General features: G+C 43.0%; 2 protein-coding genes across 2 annotated transcripts; one reads left to right on the top strand and one right to left on the bottom strand.

Annotated features, from left to right (window-relative positions):
* The first annotated feature begins 862 nt into the window (after nucleotides 1–862).
* Nucleotides 863–7,321, top strand: ldha (lactate dehydrogenase A4). The gene is made up of 8 exons (XM_076732283.1): nucleotides 863–1,092; nucleotides 3,404–3,529; nucleotides 4,057–4,174; nucleotides 4,294–4,467; nucleotides 4,647–4,820; nucleotides 4,939–5,056; nucleotides 5,803–5,926; nucleotides 6,012–7,321. The coding sequence occupies exons 2-8, from the start codon at nucleotides 3,404–3,406 to the stop codon at nucleotides 6,174–6,176; spliced, it is 999 nt and encodes a 332-aa protein (XP_076588398.1). The 5' UTR covers nucleotides 863–1,092; the 3' UTR covers nucleotides 6,177–7,321.
* Nucleotides 7,322–7,685: 364 nt separating this feature from the next.
* Nucleotides 7,686–17,116, bottom strand: LOC143321719 (tumor susceptibility gene 101 protein-like). Its single transcript, XM_076732282.1, has 10 exons — nucleotides 16,713–17,116; nucleotides 15,608–15,695; nucleotides 15,419–15,484; nucleotides 14,909–15,072; nucleotides 14,449–14,575; nucleotides 13,641–13,698; nucleotides 13,289–13,383; nucleotides 10,726–10,928; nucleotides 10,373–10,612; nucleotides 7,686–9,958 (listed from the first exon to the last, which is right to left on the bottom strand). The coding sequence occupies exons 1-10, from the start codon at nucleotides 16,752–16,754 to the stop codon at nucleotides 9,869–9,871; spliced, it is 1,173 nt and encodes a 390-aa protein (XP_076588397.1). The 5' UTR covers nucleotides 16,755–17,116; the 3' UTR covers nucleotides 7,686–9,868.
* Nucleotides 17,117–17,967: the final 851 nt, after the last annotated feature.

Raw genomic sequence — 17,967 nt, 5'->3', positions numbered from 1 at the left:
TGCTTTTATTTTTTTTTAAGACTGTTTTTCTAATTTTTATTTATTCTCGCCTCTTATCTCTTATGTTTTTATTTTTTTGTTATATCACTGTCGACTGTGACTGTGACTGTGTCTGTATATGTACAAATATGTTGTGGAAGTATGAACAGGAAATGGGAATATACTTCTACGGCATATTAACGTGAGTGTGTAATGTAGTATATTACGCGCTATACAACATACAGTCAGCTGTGTTCGATCTATCTATGGTCTGTATGTGTAAAAAATATTGTTAAAAAAAAAAGGTGTATTACTGTTCCATTACGCTAATTTACACTAAATATCAGGTATTAGACATTAGGCACATTTGACCTAAACTTCAACTGAAGTTGAGTCACAGAGATGACTCAATTTACAGTACGTCCCGTGTTTTGACATGCTCACATTACGTAGATCATTCCGCTACTACACCACGTATCACACGTCCGGCAGGTGAACCGTGCTAACAGCCACATTACACCAAATGCTCTTAAGAAAATGTTACTGGCAGAAATGCGGAAGAGACAGGCGAACAGGCTTCGGAAGAAATATGGTTATCTTCTTAGTTATCATTTCCACCATTCTTGAACTGCACCTTCGCTACCTGTCAGTCTGCCAGTGAAGTAGAATCGACCCGTGGATGAATTAGTATTAATGAAGCTGGCAGGGTCGCGTGTGTGGAGCACACAGCGGCTCAGGAGAAGGAAAATGACAGAATAATTTTTATAACATTATCATTTCAGGACAGGAACGATGGGCGTAGCACACAATTTGTTTTGGTTTTTTCTTTTTTTACCAAACAGGGTTCCTCCAAATTTTACCAAGAAATGTTGCTAGACCGGAAGCGCGCAGACTCTGCCGCATCCTGTGTCGGACGTGACCCGCAGCACGCGCAGCCGCTACTCGGAGTCACCCGCTCTCATTAGCATGCGCGTACGTAACGTGCCCAGAGGGGCTGTCTTTAAATACGGCGAGGCTCCCCCTCCGCATCACCACTTCTGCGGAAAAGCTGTACTCACGAGGAGCGAACACATTCCACGTCGGTCTTCTCACCTTTCTAACTGAAGTCTAAAGGTAAGACACGATAACCCGTCTGAGGCGAACATTAGATAGGACCTCGCCTGTACGCCGCAGCTTCTCCGGAAACCACCATTCATTTTGAGGCTTTTGCCTGTACGTTGATGAAAGTAGCTTCATGGGGGGACTTGCCAACCTGATGCGCATTTTGTGAGGATACGGATAGGGGCGTGTCGCTATCAGTAAGACAGTCTGGACTTTTAGGTTACTCTTCTTTATGTGTTGCATTTGTGGGATGAGGGATTTTTCTTATTTATTCACATATATGAATTTTAATTGTTTTTTTTTTAATCTCTTTTTTCTTTTTTCTTTTCTTTTTTTTATTAGAGTAGCAGAAGCAACAGGATACCGACCTGTGGCTTTCCTACTTGTTGCAGTAACGCTCATGTCAGTTCAGTGACCGAGTTTTAAGTATGATGCTATAAATTATGCACATATACAAAGGATGAGATAGGAAACTACATACATCACGGGGCCCGCGAGAATAAGATATACGGTATATTCCAATAGGATTAGGATAACAGAATAAGTGTAAAGTCCTGGTGGTTTGAATCTTTTTCTGTCATGCCCTCATGTTGTTTGTATTGATGTAATATACGCAGTGTTACACAAGTGGTTATGTATACCCTCTGCTGCCTGTGGCGGCCAGCAGCCAGGCAGCAGCCTTGGCCGTAAATGAACCTGGCACACGAGATGCACTGCATTCACATGCTGCCCCATGGGGATGCAGATCTTAAGGAGGGTGGTGTTGGTGCTGCAGATGTGGAGTCACTGGTGTAGCCGGTGCAACAGCTTAGATTTTCTGATTAAGTAGAGTGATGCCGGACTTGGCAGCGTTGTGGATGAATATGCGGTTTTTGTTTTTTTTTGCGACCAGTTGGCACCTTCAGTAGATTGTCAGACCACATTCCATTCACTGTGCGGACTAAATGTAGTTCTTCCGGCTGATAAAATTGCTCCAGCATGTGTAACTTTTTAGGAAAATGAAAGTTTGGCCAGCTTGATGTTTTGTCTGATCATTGAGATGTAGTGCAGACACAAGATGCACAGTCATCTGCAAAACTGTAATGTGAAAGGCCGGATACTAAACCTCAGCTGTGACACTCGACACCCCATCAGAGTTGAGTGAACCCCCGCTGACTCCCCCACACTTCAGTAAATGTCACAATGTACTGGGAAATATGATAATACAGGCACGCATAAAGCCGTCTTAGTTGTCCACTTACTTTAAATCCCAGAAATGAATCTAATCCAAAGCTTGACACCAAACATCCATCTCCCTCTCTCTTTTTAACTATATCGCAGTAAATTCTTTCAGCGACTAATAATCCTTCTTGTAATCCTCGTTCAGTCATGCTACAGTAGTAAATTGGCTGGTTTGTACAGCATATTTCAACAGTAAAGAAAGGAACTCCGGTCAGCGTTGAACACCGACAGTAATCTTGCACAGTAAGCTAACAAAGGGTCCTCTTGTCGAGCTCAAACCCGGCTCACCTCAGGGACAGGACCTGGTATGTAGTAAGCTTTCAGCTCACCTCAGAGTGAGGGATAATTGGATAAGGGGATAGTATGACTGTCCCACTTACCATATCCTACAATTGTGTGCAAACTCACCATGGAGAGGTCTTGAATATCCTCTCATGGAAGGTATTACAGTGTATTAATCTGCTCGGGCACTCCACTACGTGCTTGTCTCCACATCAGCTCAGTAATGCCGGTGATGTAAACTTCTGCATGTGTGAGTAGTCAGCTCTGGCTGCCTAACCAGGAAACATAAATAGTAGTCTGTGACGTCAGCTGGTGATGGTCTGTGCTGCACGGTGACAGGCTGCAGTATTTTCCCAGGCAGAGGTTACCACGGAGACACAGAGAGGCGCTGTAAGGGAGGAATTGCCGTCCAGAAACCATTTATGGAAGTAGGCACGATAGAGAGTGATAGACGTGTGGCTACGAAACTGGAACTTGTGGTTGTTAGAAATTGTGTTTTTGGGGCTAAGGAAAGGGCAACTGAGATGGAAAGGGAAACTCAAGTGTGACTTGGATGAGAGAGCTGTCACGTCTGCCCTGGCGTGGGCCTGTTCCTCGCAGCACATTCAAACTGTCACATACATTATGCAGCACTGCTTTCCTGCCTCTCGCTTTTCACTCTCACCCTCTCTCTTCGCCCTTCTGTATTCTGCTGCCTACTTTTTCCTAACCCCTCTCTCCCAACACACTCCCCCCCTTCTTTTCTCCATTTGGCCTCCACATGACTCACACCTCTTTGTCCATCCCGCACCCTCTTCCCACACCTCTTTGCTTTCCACAGATGTCCACCAAGGAGAAGTTGATTGGCCATGTGATGAAGGAGGAGCCTGTTGGCAGCAGGAACAAGGTGACGGTGGTGGGTGTCGGCATGGTGGGCATGGCCTCCGCCATCAGCATACTGCTTAAGGTGAGGCGGAAAGAAGGAGATGTGAGAATGAGCTCTCTGTGTGTGTGTGTGTGTGTGTGTGTGTGTGTGTGTGTGTGTGTGTGTAAAGAGTGCTGAGATGAATGAGTGAGCAAATCCAGAGTATCACTTCTATTTTTCCACTGTAAATGGAATAATAAGGATTTACAAAATAGGGATAAGGGTGTGCTGGTTAGGAATGAAAAGCGGCATGCTGCCTTATTAAACAAAACTGGAGAGGAAACACTGCATTTCCCTTACATTGTCCTGTTCCTTTCACAATCATTGAGCTGGATCTGTGCCAGCTGAGGAACAACGGGGCCTCAGAGAAACCAGGTCAACGGCCTTACAACTAATGCAGTTGTATAATCAAGGCAGAGATAAATGTGTTTTTCCTCTATGTTCTACTATGGCTGCTTACTAGAAATAACCCAGAGGTCAGCCTCACATATTTGCTGTGAGAGACACTATATAAAGTGTGTAGTAAGTTGTCAGAATGACTTATTGCATGTATGTATGTACATCATTAGGACTTGTGTGATGAGCTGGCCCTTATTGATGTCATGGAGGACAAGTTAAAGGGTGAGGCCATGGACCTGCAGCACGGATCCCTCTTCCTCAAGACGCACAAGATTGTAGCCGACAAAGGTGAGCACGCACAGGAATAACTAACAACTTTGACTCTTGGAGGATTTGTTTTCATTCGCTTGCTGAAGCTGTTATTTTGTGGCTCCATCCAAACATCTCTGCTCTTGTCAATTTGTCAGACTACAGTGTGACAGCAAACTCCAAACTGGTGGTGGTGACTGCTGGTGCCCGCCAGCAGGAGGGCGAGAGCCGTCTTAACCTGGTGCAGCGCAACGTCAACATCTTCAAGTTCATCATCCCAAACATCGTCAAGTACAGCCCCAACTGCATTCTGATGGTGGTGTCTAACCCAGGTTAGTGAGATGGCAGAGGCGTGAAGGAGGGGAGACGGCATGGTGTTGCTTGAAATAGTGTTTAAGGGTACTGGAGATGTGGAAGCTATGATGTATATGGTACTACCATTTGTAACTCAGCACACTTTAAAGGGTCATCGTTTCTAAGAGCTGCCCCCTCTCATCCTTTACCTTTCCAGTGGACATCCTGACCTACGTGGCCTGGAAGCTGAGTGGCTTCCCTCGCCACCGCGTCATCGGCTCTGGCACCAACTTGGACTCTGCCCGTTTCCGCCACCTCATGGGAGAGAAGCTCAACCTCCACGCTTCCAGCTGCCATGGCTGGATCATCGGAGAGCACGGAGACTCCAGTGGTATGCAGCTAAAAATAAAAATAAAATCTCTGACAGCTGTCCACTGTTTTATGCAGCCATGGTTGCCCTTGTGTCCAATCAGGACAGTTTATCACTATTATATGTCTGTTTCTCACAGTTCCTGTGTGGAGCGGAGTCAATGTTGCTGGAGTTTCTCTGCAGGGTCTCAACCCAAAGATGGGGGCTGAGGGTGACAGTGAGAGCTGGAAGGATGTTCATAAGATGGTGGTTGATGGGTGAGTACAAATGAATTTTCAGTTATCCACCAAGTTATACTGAAACAGATCTTTGGGGTTTAATGGCCTACATTCACCGTTGACTATTAGCACAAAGACTAAAAATGCCAGAAGACACAACTGAATCCAGTAGCGCTGACTAGCCCCGGTGAGGAATTTGATCAGGTCTGTCGGCCAAAAGGCAAGCAGTGGCAAGAACACAGTGCACCACTGTGTGAAGGCCTCACTTGATCCTGGCAGCCAGGACAAAGACAATAGCTGTGCTACTTCCTGTAACTCCATAGTGTGCAATCGTGCTCATGACACGTGTACACTCTCCGGTTTGTGTTAATGAAATACCAGACAACATAAAATCCAGAGTTAAGATAATGTTACCTGATCAGTATTACTGGACATGTTACTCACGTTGTTGTATTTTATACTGTGAGGTTGTGTCTTTGTTCTGAAAGTGAATTGATGTTTGTCCGGGGAGCTTTGACATGTACCATTATTTCGTTGTCAACCAGTCCTGACTTATCTCACATTAGCAAGGTGCCTAGGAAGGTCAACCGTGTGCAACACAATAGGTGATTTATCAAAGATGTTTGCAAAGGCTTTGGCTATGAAATCAAAGACTTCAGAAGAGGAAAGACAAGGGGTACATGTACCCTACATAATGGATTACTCAGCAGAGAACAACTGTCTTCAGTTCTTGAAGTCCACATGCTGTTCTCACCTGTCTTTTTCTTATTATGTGTGCACTGCAGGGCTTATGAGGTTATCAAGCTGAAGGGCTACACTTCCTGGGCCATTGGTATGTCTGTGGCAGACCTGGTGGAAAGCATCATGAAGAACCTGCACAAAGTGCACCCTGTGTCCACTCTGGTCCAGGTGAGGAGATTGGCACATGACATACTGTACCTTCTTCAAATATTGTGCAATGACCTGCTAACACTGAGTTCCCTCCATCTTACAGGGCATGCATGGAGTGAAGGACGAGGTCTTCCTCAGCATCCCTTGTGTCCTGGGCAACAGCGGCCTGACAGACGTCATTCACATGACACTGAAGGCAGAAGAGGAGCAGCAGCTGGTGAAGAGCGCTGAGACCCTGTGGGGCGTACAGAAGGAGCTCACCCTGTGAAGGGCACTCCTCTGAGTCCTCCAGGCCTCCCTAAAACTACACTCAACACTGTGTGGCTGACTCCCTCTTACCGTACCTCCTGTGTCCAAGCGGGTGATTGAGACCTCTGAATATCTGAAGGCCAAGTGTCTGTAGCTAAACCAGTTTTTACCTTCAGATATTCACAAATGGGTGTCCTGTGCTGCCTCCCACCCGCCCTCCTCTCCCCATGACAGAATTCTCAGAAACGCAACTCATACCTTTGGTCTCTGAGCCCAGCCTGTGTTGGAGAGAGGGGGTATTTATCTGTTGTCCTGTCTGCACACGAAATGTAAGCACTTGCAAATTGAACGTATGTACTGTATGTTACCGTGCACATGTTGCTTCCTCTGTACACTCCTCGTCTGTACTTCATATTTATTCTATGTATTCTGTGATTGTTGCCAGTTGTTTTTTTTCCACTTGGTAATCTCTGTTCATTTTTTTATCTGGAGTATAATGGAGACATTCCATTCTTTATGAGGAGAGCTTCCTATCCACCTACAGTCATAAGAGCACTGCTGCAAATATCACTGGGCCACAATCCTGTGATACCAAAGTACCTTATCATTTGAGAAAGGCAATGCTACATGTGCCGGTTGGCACTGAAGCCTTTGTAAACAAACCTAACCACAAGTGCACTGACAGAAAAACTCTTTAAAAGGTAAGGTTCAAAAAAACTGGCAAGGAGCAACAAGTTTTATCTGAGAGAATTTAAAGGTTGCCAATAAGTTTACTTGCCATAATTCTACTCAGCATAGAAATAACAGAGAGCCAAGGGGAAAGATTCAGCTACAGTCATGACCTGAGAACAGGTTGTGAATCATAGAAGAAGGTAGCAATCCTGAAGAAGGTGTTGTGTGTTTGCACACCCTAATTACCCTCAGAGGGTTTTGTATTTATTTTACTCCACCTGACTCTGGAAAAAAAAGGAAATCACGAGAACAATGATAGTATTATTTATAACTGTTAATACTGTTAAGATCTATTTATGTATTAATGTTACAACATTAGATGTGGTCTAAGAGTCACCTGACTCACGCAAGAACTGTACCTGTCATTGGCAGCTGGATATTGATTTTTATTTGTCGTAAACATCAAATAAATCTGCCAGGATACAGATACAAGTGTGTCCTTTGTCCTGTCCTGTGTTTGTCATCCTAGCTAGCAAAAGGCAGTTTGTGTTTTTACAGAGCAGCTGACTCAGCTGCTCTCAGTACACAGCGATGGGTCATGGCAAAGGCCTTTATGACAGAGAAAATGTGGTCACTTGCAACTACATGCGACATCATGGCAAGGTGAGGTAAATACTGCTGCACCTGCTGATTGATACTAGTATTTTTTAAAAATTGTCAGTGTGTTTGATCAGTACTCTGTGTGGTTTGACTCTGTCCAAAGACAAGAGAAAACACGACTGGAGGTCTCTGTGATTTAGTTCCGCATCAAACAATGAAGACTATATTGTCAGATATGAATGAAATGACGGAGAAATTAAATCAGATTTCTTTTATTTGTACTGATTTACATAAATCTACAGATATAAAAGAACAGGTGGTCTATGGTTGAATTGGAAACAAGAAAAAAATAACAGTAGATATTCTATCATACAATTCAAAGTGCATTTAGTAAAAGGCTAGTTTAAATGAGACTTGTTTGCAAACTTTACATAAGTTAACATTTTGATCAGTACAATAGTTGTATGTTATTTTTTTGTATCCTTGTGCACTCTGGCTTTATTCACAACTTCCTTATGTTTACTGAAAACTTAAACCTCCCAGCAGGACTGAGAATGAGTGGACAGCACAAGGAAAACAGAAAAGAAAAGAAAAGAAAAAGTGAAAATTTCCTTTGTAATCCTGTTGAGTAAAGCATGTCAAGACTGCCGCCCACCTGAAACAGAGACACTGTCCAGAGTAAACCGAGCAATGCACATGATTGTTGAATAAAGTCAGACAGGAGGGTAGACCTGAGCAGCTGACACACAAAGAAAGAACCTCCCTCTCACCACTGTAGACACACACACACACACACACACACACACACACACACATACACACACAAACTGTAGTGAGGACAGGTGGGCACGGGGGCTCAAATTTAGCTCATTACCAGACTCAAACAAAACAGTGACGCAACACAGTTCAGGCTCATGATCATCATCAGCTCTTCTGTATGAAAAGTGAGCGTTTTGACTCCATGGCTACTGAATGGGCGCCCGCCCTCATGCAGCATTAAATCCCGAAGCCGACCTCCATCCCTCCTGAAAGGTTGCATCTGTATTTATATCAGAGCGGAACCTTTTCATTATGAATGGCATGGACATATGGGACTCGCTACAAAGGACCTCTCCACTAGCCCCTAACAATTTGTGCTTACTAGCCAAATGACTTTGTCTGGCAAAGGGATTTGCTAACAGAACCTGTGGGCTACCCTGCACAGCAACATACAGAGGCATGCCCAAGTTTGGGCAGCCTTGGTTAAAATTTCTGTTCTTATGAATAGCAAAGCAAGTAAAAGATGACCCGATTTCCAAAAGGCATAAAGTTAAAGATGAATATTCTTTGCTGTGAGCAGCTGCAGAAACTAAAATAATTGACGCGCAAAAAGCAAGAGAAGCCTACAAGAAGACAGTAAAGAGTTTTCAGGTAGCTGTTTTCTTAGTTCGTTATGCAATGAAGAAATGGCAGTTATCAGGAACAGTGGAGGTCAAGCTGAGGTCTGGAAGACCAAAAAAGCTTGTGACTGCGTGAAGTGACTGCAAAAGACCTTCATGAAGATTTAGCAGTGGTGGTGCACTGTTCTACTGCGCAGCAACACCTGCACAAACATGAGCCTCATGGAAGAGTCGTCAGGGGAAATCCTTTCCTGCCTCCTCACTGCAACTAAACAAGTCCGACGCATTTTAGGAACAAGTCCTGTAGACTGATGAAGCTCCAATAAACCTTTTGGGCTGCAATGAGCAAAAGTCTGGAGGAAAAAGGGGGTGCAGAAATTCTTGAAAAGAACACAACTGTCAAGCATGGGGGTGGATCGATCATGCTTAAAATGTGACATTAGTAATATTATCTTTAACTTTCTGAATTTCAGAAATCAGGTCATCTTTCACTCACTCAGCTATTCACAATCACAGAAACTTTGACCAAGGATGCCCAAACGTCTGCATGCCGCTGTATACAGGTCGACACACTAACTCACTGTGTGCCAACCCAGTGACACCACAAGCACAGAACAGACTCACACCTCACTTTTTCCAACATGACGTGTGCTGAGCGTGTTTTTGTGTCAGCCGCAGCACCTGGTTCACAACGTGGTCGCGGCGATTTTGAATTCATTTTGGGGCACAAAAGTAATGCTGTTATGTTGCGGAAAATGGCTCGTGGTTGTTAATGCATAATGATCTCAAAGTAATATTTGGTCAGATCAAAATACAATGTCACGTTCAAACTGCAGCCACACAGTCTGAAATAGCACTGTGCTAAACAAGATAGTCCAATTCTTCATAGATTTCTACAATTCTCTGTGGCTGCTGTTCACATTTCTGTCTCATAAGAAGAGATTAAATGACAGCAGCTGTTTGAACAAGAAGAAGACGTTAAAAAGGGAATAAAAGAGAGGATAAAGAGAAGAGAGGAAGAGATCATGAAGATATGATGTTTCCAGGTTGTTGGTGAGGGTCAGTAGAGGTCGCTAAGGCCGGCAGTCTTGCGGGCTTTCTGCATGAGAGCACGAAGCTGGAACTGCTTCCTGGACAGAAGGCGTACATGCTGTAACAAAAGAGAGTAAGAGTCAACAAGGCTAAAACCACAGATCACTCAAGTGTATTTGCACGGGATGCATTTCAGCCTGACAGAGCAGATATGCTTCTCTTCTGATCAAAACAACTGTCTATACAGGGGTGTCACTGGTGCTGTACATGTGTGAAACTGTGACCCAAGGCATACACTTTGCACTTCCTGTCCATTTTCTCCTGTTTTACACACATAATTACAGCGATCGTGTGTTGGGATCTGACTGCTGACATTATGCACATGCCCTACACTCACTGCTGTGCCTGAACACATCCTGTGTAGACACAGACAGATGACTGAAGCTGGTGCTCTGCCAACATGCTGCTCTCACTATGCAGGCTGTGTAGAAATAACATTACGCATTAGTGGCAGCCGTGTTCACGTGGTCACCTTGAGAAAAACCTCCAGGTCTATGACGCCCCTGCGCAAGGCCTCTCCCAGGTAGAAGATTGTGTCCTCAATTGCATTTTCTTCAGCATACAGGTTCAGGATCTGTTTGTACAGCGGAGCTGTGGGCACAATGACGTCATCAATGTCATTGTTCTCTGACTGGTTCTCCATCTTCTCCAACGCCTCACTCAGCTCCTCATCCTTTCTCTTCAGCAGGTCGATATTCCTGTCCACGTCAGTCTAGTGGAAACATGAGGATCACAACCATGTCAATTTTGTTATGGTGGGAAAAAATAGCAGCAGAGGACAGAAAAATACAGATATAATATTGGAGAACAGTGAGGATCTCTCACCACTTCCTGGTCCAGTCTCGACACCATCTCCTCCAGTTTCTGATGTCCTTTCTTCAGGTCCTCCTCCGTTCGCTTCAGGGCATCCAGTTCTGCCTGAGCTCTGTCCATCTCCTCCTTCATCCTCCAACGAAGCTTGTCACTCACAGCTGAAATCAGAGATGCACGGATGGTGTCCTCTCCAATGGTGCCATCTCTGCCCGGGCCTTAACGGGAAGAGGTTAAGAAGTGATGTGAGACAGTGAACAGAGGAAACAGAAAATAACAGCTGGCAAAAAAAAAAAAAAAAAAAAAAAAAAAAAAAAAAACTATGATTCAAGCAATATCCTACCCTGAGCGAGGTAAGAGGTTTCTGTGTTGGACTCTACTATGTAGTGATAAAAAGATTAACTGACCATCTTCAGAAGATTGACTCCTGTATGATCCAGCACCTGCTGACAAACCTCTGAGTAAATGATGCATTGCTCAATGCTGAATGCTGATCACTGCTAAACTAAATAGCGTTTGCTGGTAACACAGGCATCTAGAGCCACTGCAAAGCAGGGACAAAGAGACATCACTGGCATCGAGGCCAGATGAGCTAGATATGTACAGATGGGTAACAACAGGCATCATTATGTGTCTCAGTAAAGTGGCCCCCATGAGGCTCCACTACGAGAGGGATGACCACCACTCATCAAAATTACATTCTCTCATTTGATGTTTTATAGGTAGAGGTGGAGAGCGTTGTTTAAACCATTGTTCAAATGTTCAATTCAAAATGCTTCAACAAGCATGATCAGAGTGCCCCTGTGAAGTATGAGGTTGTGAAAACAGAAGCAGGATGCTTATGACACATTTCCACAACTTTATATTTAATTACTGGAAAAATGTGGACCCCTGCTTCCTGTAATAAAGCAGCCCAATAGAACATCCCAGCAGTAAAAACTGTTGTAGTCTGTTGTGGTGTTCTATTGGACTGCATAAAAGCTAAAGGTTTTCAGATTTCAGGTTTTCTAATATTTTGTTGCCACATAATGTATATGAACATGAGAACGACCAATAAAATATCAAACATATCAGTAAGTAAAACACCATTACAAAATAAAGGCTCAAAAACGGACAAATACCAGTTCATGTAAGTGAAAAGGCACTGATGGGTGTCATGTGCAGTCTGGAGTCAGCACTACAAATGTCAGAGTTGATCCCACCTTGCGATCTGAGCAGTGTACAGGCATACACTAAATATAGGAGAGAGCTAAAGATCGTTCTGCATGCTCGCCCTTGTCCAGTATTTCACTGCTTGTAACTGATGACAGAAGAGCAGATAAGCGATGTAAGTGTTGGGAGTAGTGCCTTACTGTTATTTAACTACGTGATATCCACATCAGCAATGACTGAAACTAGAAACCAGCACAAAAATTACAATTACCAGCATAAACCTCCATGTTTTGAGCAGACACATGACCAACACTAACAAAGAGTAAAATCTGCATTTTGGAATAAAAACCAGCAAACTTCACAAACTACTCAGTCCAGCACCAGGCATGCAGGATGGAAATGACACTCTGTGGTCTTCTGCAGGAGCTCGTACCTAAAAGAGGGGCTACTTCTGGAAGTGGTTTAGATATAAAATGTCTGACATGGACCACACTAACCTCTTTTATCACCTAGGCAACAATCATGTCAAACAGTACTGAGAGTGTCTGTGGACGAGAGCCATGAAAGTACAGTCCAGAGCTCAAAACAAACCCCCAACTCAGACATTTGAGTTATTATGTTTGCTACTATAGTTGAAAAATATCTTCATTTTAGTTTTTTATACGTCTTATACATTAATATTTTGATACATGCTGAATTGAAAATTTGCACAAACAAACAGGCCTCTACATGTGGTCACTTTATATAAACTATTTACTAATTGAATCTACAGAAAACGTGCTCCATCAAGATATGCATCCTTATCCGGACATGAAATGATCTGTATCATGATACGACATTTCGGTCATATCGCACAGCCCTATCACCAATGGCAGCATTTCAAAGCAGACATTTAAAAGGTTAATTTAGTTGCTTTTTTAATGAGGTAACTACTAACTGTCCATATTTTTTAGTAACTAGCACAACACTGATAACAAGATCATAGTTCTGTCTTTGTGATGAGTTACTGTTCCCATACTAAATATAGCGCAGAGTGTTTCTGAGGTGCACAGTGTCAGAGCTGGAAGGGCGACTGGTCCTTTCCCTCCAGGTCCATCCCACCCTTTGGCCTTTAATGCTCCCCACTCTAGTTTCACTAATGACCTTTCACTGGTGGCTCTGCGCGCCATCGAAGTCATAAGAAGGTGAGGGAGTTTAAGTCAGAAGGTCAAGTGTCTTAATTCAGGGTTAACTAAAGACCATGGAAAGAGAAACTGTATTATTTTTATTTATTTATTTTGTTCCAGGTCTGAATTCAACTTTGGCTGAGTCCTGAATGAGTGTGCAGTAACATCAAGACAAAAACTTTTTGAATCCTGTGCTATTTTTAAACTTCCAAATGAGAAAGAGAAACAAAGCTCCTCATGATACTAAATGTGATACATACCCACTGTGGAAACTGGAGTCTGGGTGGGGTAGTGTGCTGGTCCAGCAGTGGCTGGGTAGGAGTTACCCGCCGGGTACTGGTATGCTGGGTAGCCTCTGCAAATGGTTACATGATGAACAAAAAGTTAATACTGTACATTTTTCTTTTCAAAAAATGTCAGACACCTGTCTTTAACTTTGAGCTATAAATGTAAGGGAGCCAGTTGTACTGTGTCTCAACAATAAATGTGCTTCTGTGTGATATGCTGCTAAAGAAACCATGAAAACAAACATGCCAGGACAGGTTTGTTGAGAATACAGTGCACTTGTGTTAGCTGGGGAGGGAGCTGAGAACTGCTTGGCAAACATCTTACCCTGGGTTTGGGTTTGGGCCGTAGGATGAGACTGCTGGCATGCCAGGCATGTAGGACGCTGAAGCACACAAAGATCAGGCAAACAATCAGATCTGATGACATACAAGTCAAAATATTCTTTATCTCTTTGGTTCCTGCACAGACACAATGACTTTCATTTTTCCGTGGCGTGCTGCAGTATCTGAGCTCCATCTGCTGTTTAAGGAAATAAATGCAACACTGACAACCTGATACAATAATAAGGCGAGTGTGGCAAGATACATCACCAATAGTGTTGAGTATGATCTATGCACATTTTGTAATTTTGTGACCCTTTAGGCAAAGTGTAAAATTGCAATTAAAAACCAGTTATGAACTCATGACAGCACTGTCAAAAATCACTCTGAAGAAAAAATCCTGACACCCAAAAATGCTTTAAGGCCAGTTTTTTTGGGACAAGCGGTTAAAGCTACACTTTTTAAGCCCTACAATTGATCCTACCTTCATGAAGATTGTAATATTTATTTTAAACTGTTCTGGAAAGGTGCTTAGTGAACTTTACTGACATTTTGGAAGCTGCAGTTTGTGGTGCTTATTACCTGTATCATTTATGATGGAGAGGTGTTTCTAATACAGACTGCCATCACTGATAAATGGGGTGGACAAACTTCTGCGTACTGAGAGATATTTGGTGTATTTATACTTTTAACAGCACCATATCGCTTTGCATGAAAACAGTCTGTGGACCATCTTGTTCTTCTGAAACTTTCAACTTTCATCTTCATGGCCACTTCTTACTGTATTCACAACAAACATTTATGCCACTCACGGTTAGGGGGTCCAGCTGCTTGGAAGGACTGGTAAGGGGCTTGTGTGGTGGGGCGAGAAAACACAGGAGGCTCCTCTCCAAACACTACGATCATGACCTGAATCAGACCGTACAGGTCCGACTGAGGCTGTTAAGACATACAGCAAAGTGCAAGTTTTATTAACCAAGACAAGAATTGCAAAATGCTATTGCAAACAATCAAAAGGCGTGCCACTGTTCAAACATTATCTACAGCCCAGTTACATTTATGGCCTCATGACTGTACAGTCTGTGCTGACAGACGGTTAGTCACTGACATATTCAAAGTATTCACCATAATTACAGTGTCACTTACTGTTAACAGTAAATAGTGTTGTTTGATAGATCCAACTTCTATAGATTTGAAAAATTTCACTGCTGGAGTCAAATCTCAAATCTAAATAAACAGTCCACAATTATTGATCGAAGACATCAAACTTACATGTTTCCACTCATGTAGGTATGGTAGGTAGATCTTGCCATTGGCATCAATATGCTTGCCAGTTTTAATCATCATGGCACTGGTTGGTTTGACAAAACATATGGGAGGGTTGTAAGGATATGTGTCCAGCAACCACAGACACACTGGGATGTTGTAGACATTGCCTGCAGGAAACACACACAGACACAATGTTATAATATGACATAAATACTATATATAATATGATGTTTTTATACCTCAATATCATCATCACCCAACCCTTTACACTCATTTGCTATGTTACTCCAGGCTACGGATGGCAAGTTTGGTTTAGGAAAGTGCATGATAAATAGAGAAAGCTAGAGACAGCACAAACAAGAGGAAGAGCAGGTGAGCGAATAAGCAAAACTAAATGGAAACTGACACTTTCTATGCCCCAGTCTTTCTGATTATACAAGAAACAATGAGCGCAATATGTTTTTGTGGAGGAACTGTTCTGCTCTTCTAGAGGGCAAGTGAAATATTCTTTACCTCTGTAGCTCACTGGGACTGTTCCTGTCAAGCTCATCAGGTCTCTTGTGGAGCCATCATTAAACACTGAAATACAACAAGTTCCCATGTCAACAAGCAAAACAAGTTGGATGTATACCATCATATGTATACAACATATAACTGAGATCAGACAGTCAAAAAACAGGGTATTATTATAGTTGAATTTACCGTAAGCATCCATAACCGGCTTCAAGTCCTTGTACTGGGAGATGACATTGGTTATCTCACGAACAGTCAGATCTCTGTATTTATATTGCTGAACAATGACAACAAAAGAAGAAGGGAGAAAAATAATCTATGTCATTGTACTGACAGTTAAGGTAAGACATTTAGAGTGAAATGACACAAAGCCCAGTTATTTACGTGGGTGTAGCCCTGCATTTGTAGCTGTTTACTCACTTTCTGCTTATACACAAGAATGTTTAGTGTTTAATGTTTGTTTGTATAATTAGACTATGTCCTGAAAGGCACAATTTGTGGTTTGAATATGAAAAATTGCAGCCTCATCATCGAAGTCAAAACTCAGGGTTGGAACCTGCCATCACTCCCAGATCAGACGTCAGACTTACACTTACAAATGAGTTATTTTCATTCTCTGTTTCCAACATTTGAAAGGCCCATCTTAAAAATTGTGATCAGTTGTGAAGTGGGCAAAATGCTTATGTTTCATCTGTAAGTGTAAATTAAATAAATACACCCGTCAATTGCATTATCAATAATGATGGATTGAGCCTTAAATAAATGATGCATCTTAGAATGAACCAGTGTCCTGCCTTTTCCATGGGACACGTAAGTAATTTATAGTTAATAGAAATAGAGATAAAAATCAACAAAATAGTGTTTTCTTCATCAAGATACAATCAACAAGTATTAATATGTAATTCATAATTAGCATGTGGAGTCGTTGTTGTAGAAATAAAATCTGAAAAACAGACACATTCATTTCAAAGAATGACGTTTTGACAACACGTATTTTTTTGCTACAATATTAGCGATGTTAGCTAGGTGGTTATACCAGACTGTCAAACACAACACAAAGTTTAAGATGATGGATCTTAACTAAATGGGTCACAATAGTGATCCTTTATGACAAAACCAAATGTTGAACAAACTACACTAGGGGAAAACGGGGTGTTTATTAAGCATTAGCCATACCAGATATGTGATTCTGCTAACTAGCTAATGGTAACGTTGTCATGTTTGGTATCGTTAACATTGGCTAAATTGCTACTGTTGGTCAGCAAGAGCCACAACAGTTGAGCAGCTGGTTTACCTTCAGCATTTTCTTCAGGGCACCTTCGTTGACAACTGCCATGGTTTTGGAGTATTTGTTTTAACTGTTCTTAATGAGCTAAATGAGTGAACAGCTGACTTTTAAGCCAGCTGAGGTGACAGCTAACACGAGCTAACGCAAGCTAACAGGTCTTCAGCGAATGCTCGGCTAAAGTTAGCCCAGCCTCGGGCCCGACTACAGTTGACTCGGTGTCTATATGAAACCCTCCAACCCAACGCCGGCAATGTCCCTGTCGTTGATGCCTCAACACTCACTAAATTACGCAAAAACAGAAAACAGACAATAGTCAGTCATTAAGTGTAAAAGGAGGCCAAAAAACAAATATCCGATAGTCAACAAAAGGAATTTCCGGCATTTCACCTGACTGCTTCCGGTCCGCGTGTGACGTTGGCAGTAGACAAGTGGTTCCCAAGGTGTGGTCCGGGGGGCCCTTCGCGGTCTTAACTATACCGATGGGGCACAGTATTTTGAGTTTCAGAATTTTCTTCATGAGAATGTGGCAACTGTTGGTTAATGTGGCACTAATTTGACCAAAAATGTCCATAGCTGCAAAAGATGATGAATACTTTCTTGCTGGGGGGATAATTGCTACTTCCATCGCTCATGGTGGTCCGGGTTCTCGCTTCTTGGCAGAGACGCTTTACCAGCACCTCACAGTTGAGAAACTGTGTCAAATATACCTGCAGTTCCACTGGCTTCTTCCCATCCAGGTGAGAGAGATCCACCATGGCCGGTTGTTTCCAAGCCTCCACCACCCCTTCAGAGTCATTCTCCTTGTAACTTTAACTTTATTTATTTGTATGGCACTTTTCATACTTAAAAAGCAACACAGAGTGCTTCACAGAGGCTAGAAAACCCAGCCCTCCCGCCCCCATAAATACATACAGACAGACACGTACACACGGACACACACACCCACGCACACACCCATACGGACAAGATAAGAAATAAGCCACTTGACGTGCTAGCAGGGAGGTGATGGACTGAGGTTTTCAACAGGTTTACTTGATATGCTTTGGCTTCCCCCTCTCTGGATGTAATATTTCATAGGTTGTACGCCCCATTCGCCTACTGACTTCAAACGGCCCCTGCCACTTAGCCAGCAGTTTGCTGGATGATGAGGGCACGAGCAGAAGGACCTTTAGACCTGGTTTGAACTCATGTTGGCGGGCCTGTTGGTCATACCACCTTTTCTGTGCCCTCTGTGCCTCCAGGAGGTTCAGTCTGGCCTCCT

The sequence above is a fragment of the Chaetodon auriga genome, chromosome 6 (genome assembly GCF_051107435.1).
Source record: "Chaetodon auriga isolate fChaAug3 chromosome 6, fChaAug3.hap1, whole genome shotgun sequence".
In the NCBI taxonomy this organism is placed as follows: domain Eukaryota; kingdom Metazoa; phylum Chordata; class Actinopteri; order Chaetodontiformes; family Chaetodontidae; genus Chaetodon; species Chaetodon auriga.
This window is presented reverse-complemented; position numbering and strand designations above follow the sequence as displayed.

What these genes read in the sequence shown, in the direction of transcription:
- ldha (XM_076732283.1), top strand. Translation starts at nt 3,404, where the DNA reads ATGTCCACCAAGGAGAAGTTGATTGGCCATGTGATGAAGGAGGAGCCT. An exon ending in CAAGATTGTAGCCGACAAAG is followed by an intron (nt 4,175 to 4,293) that starts GTGAGCACGCAC and finishes TCAATTTGTCAG; the next exon opens with ACTACAGTGTGACAGCAAAC. An exon ending in AGAGCACGGAGACTCCAGTG is followed by an intron (nt 4,821 to 4,938) that starts GTATGCAGCTAA and finishes TGTTTCTCACAG; the next exon opens with TTCCTGTGTGGAGCGGAGTC.
- LOC143321719 (XM_076732282.1), bottom strand. Translation starts at nt 16,754, where the DNA reads ATGGCAGTTGTCAACGAAGGTGCCCTGAAGAAAATGCTGAAG. An exon ending in CCCTGAAGAAAATGCTGAAG is followed by an intron (nt 15,696 to 16,712) that starts GTAAACCAGCTG and finishes GTCATTGTTCAG; the next exon opens with CAATATAAATACAGAGATCT. An exon ending in AGCAGCTGGACCCCCTAACC is followed by an intron (nt 13,699 to 14,448) that starts GTGAGTGGCATA and finishes TGTGTGCTTCAG; the next exon opens with CGTCCTACATGCCTGGCATG.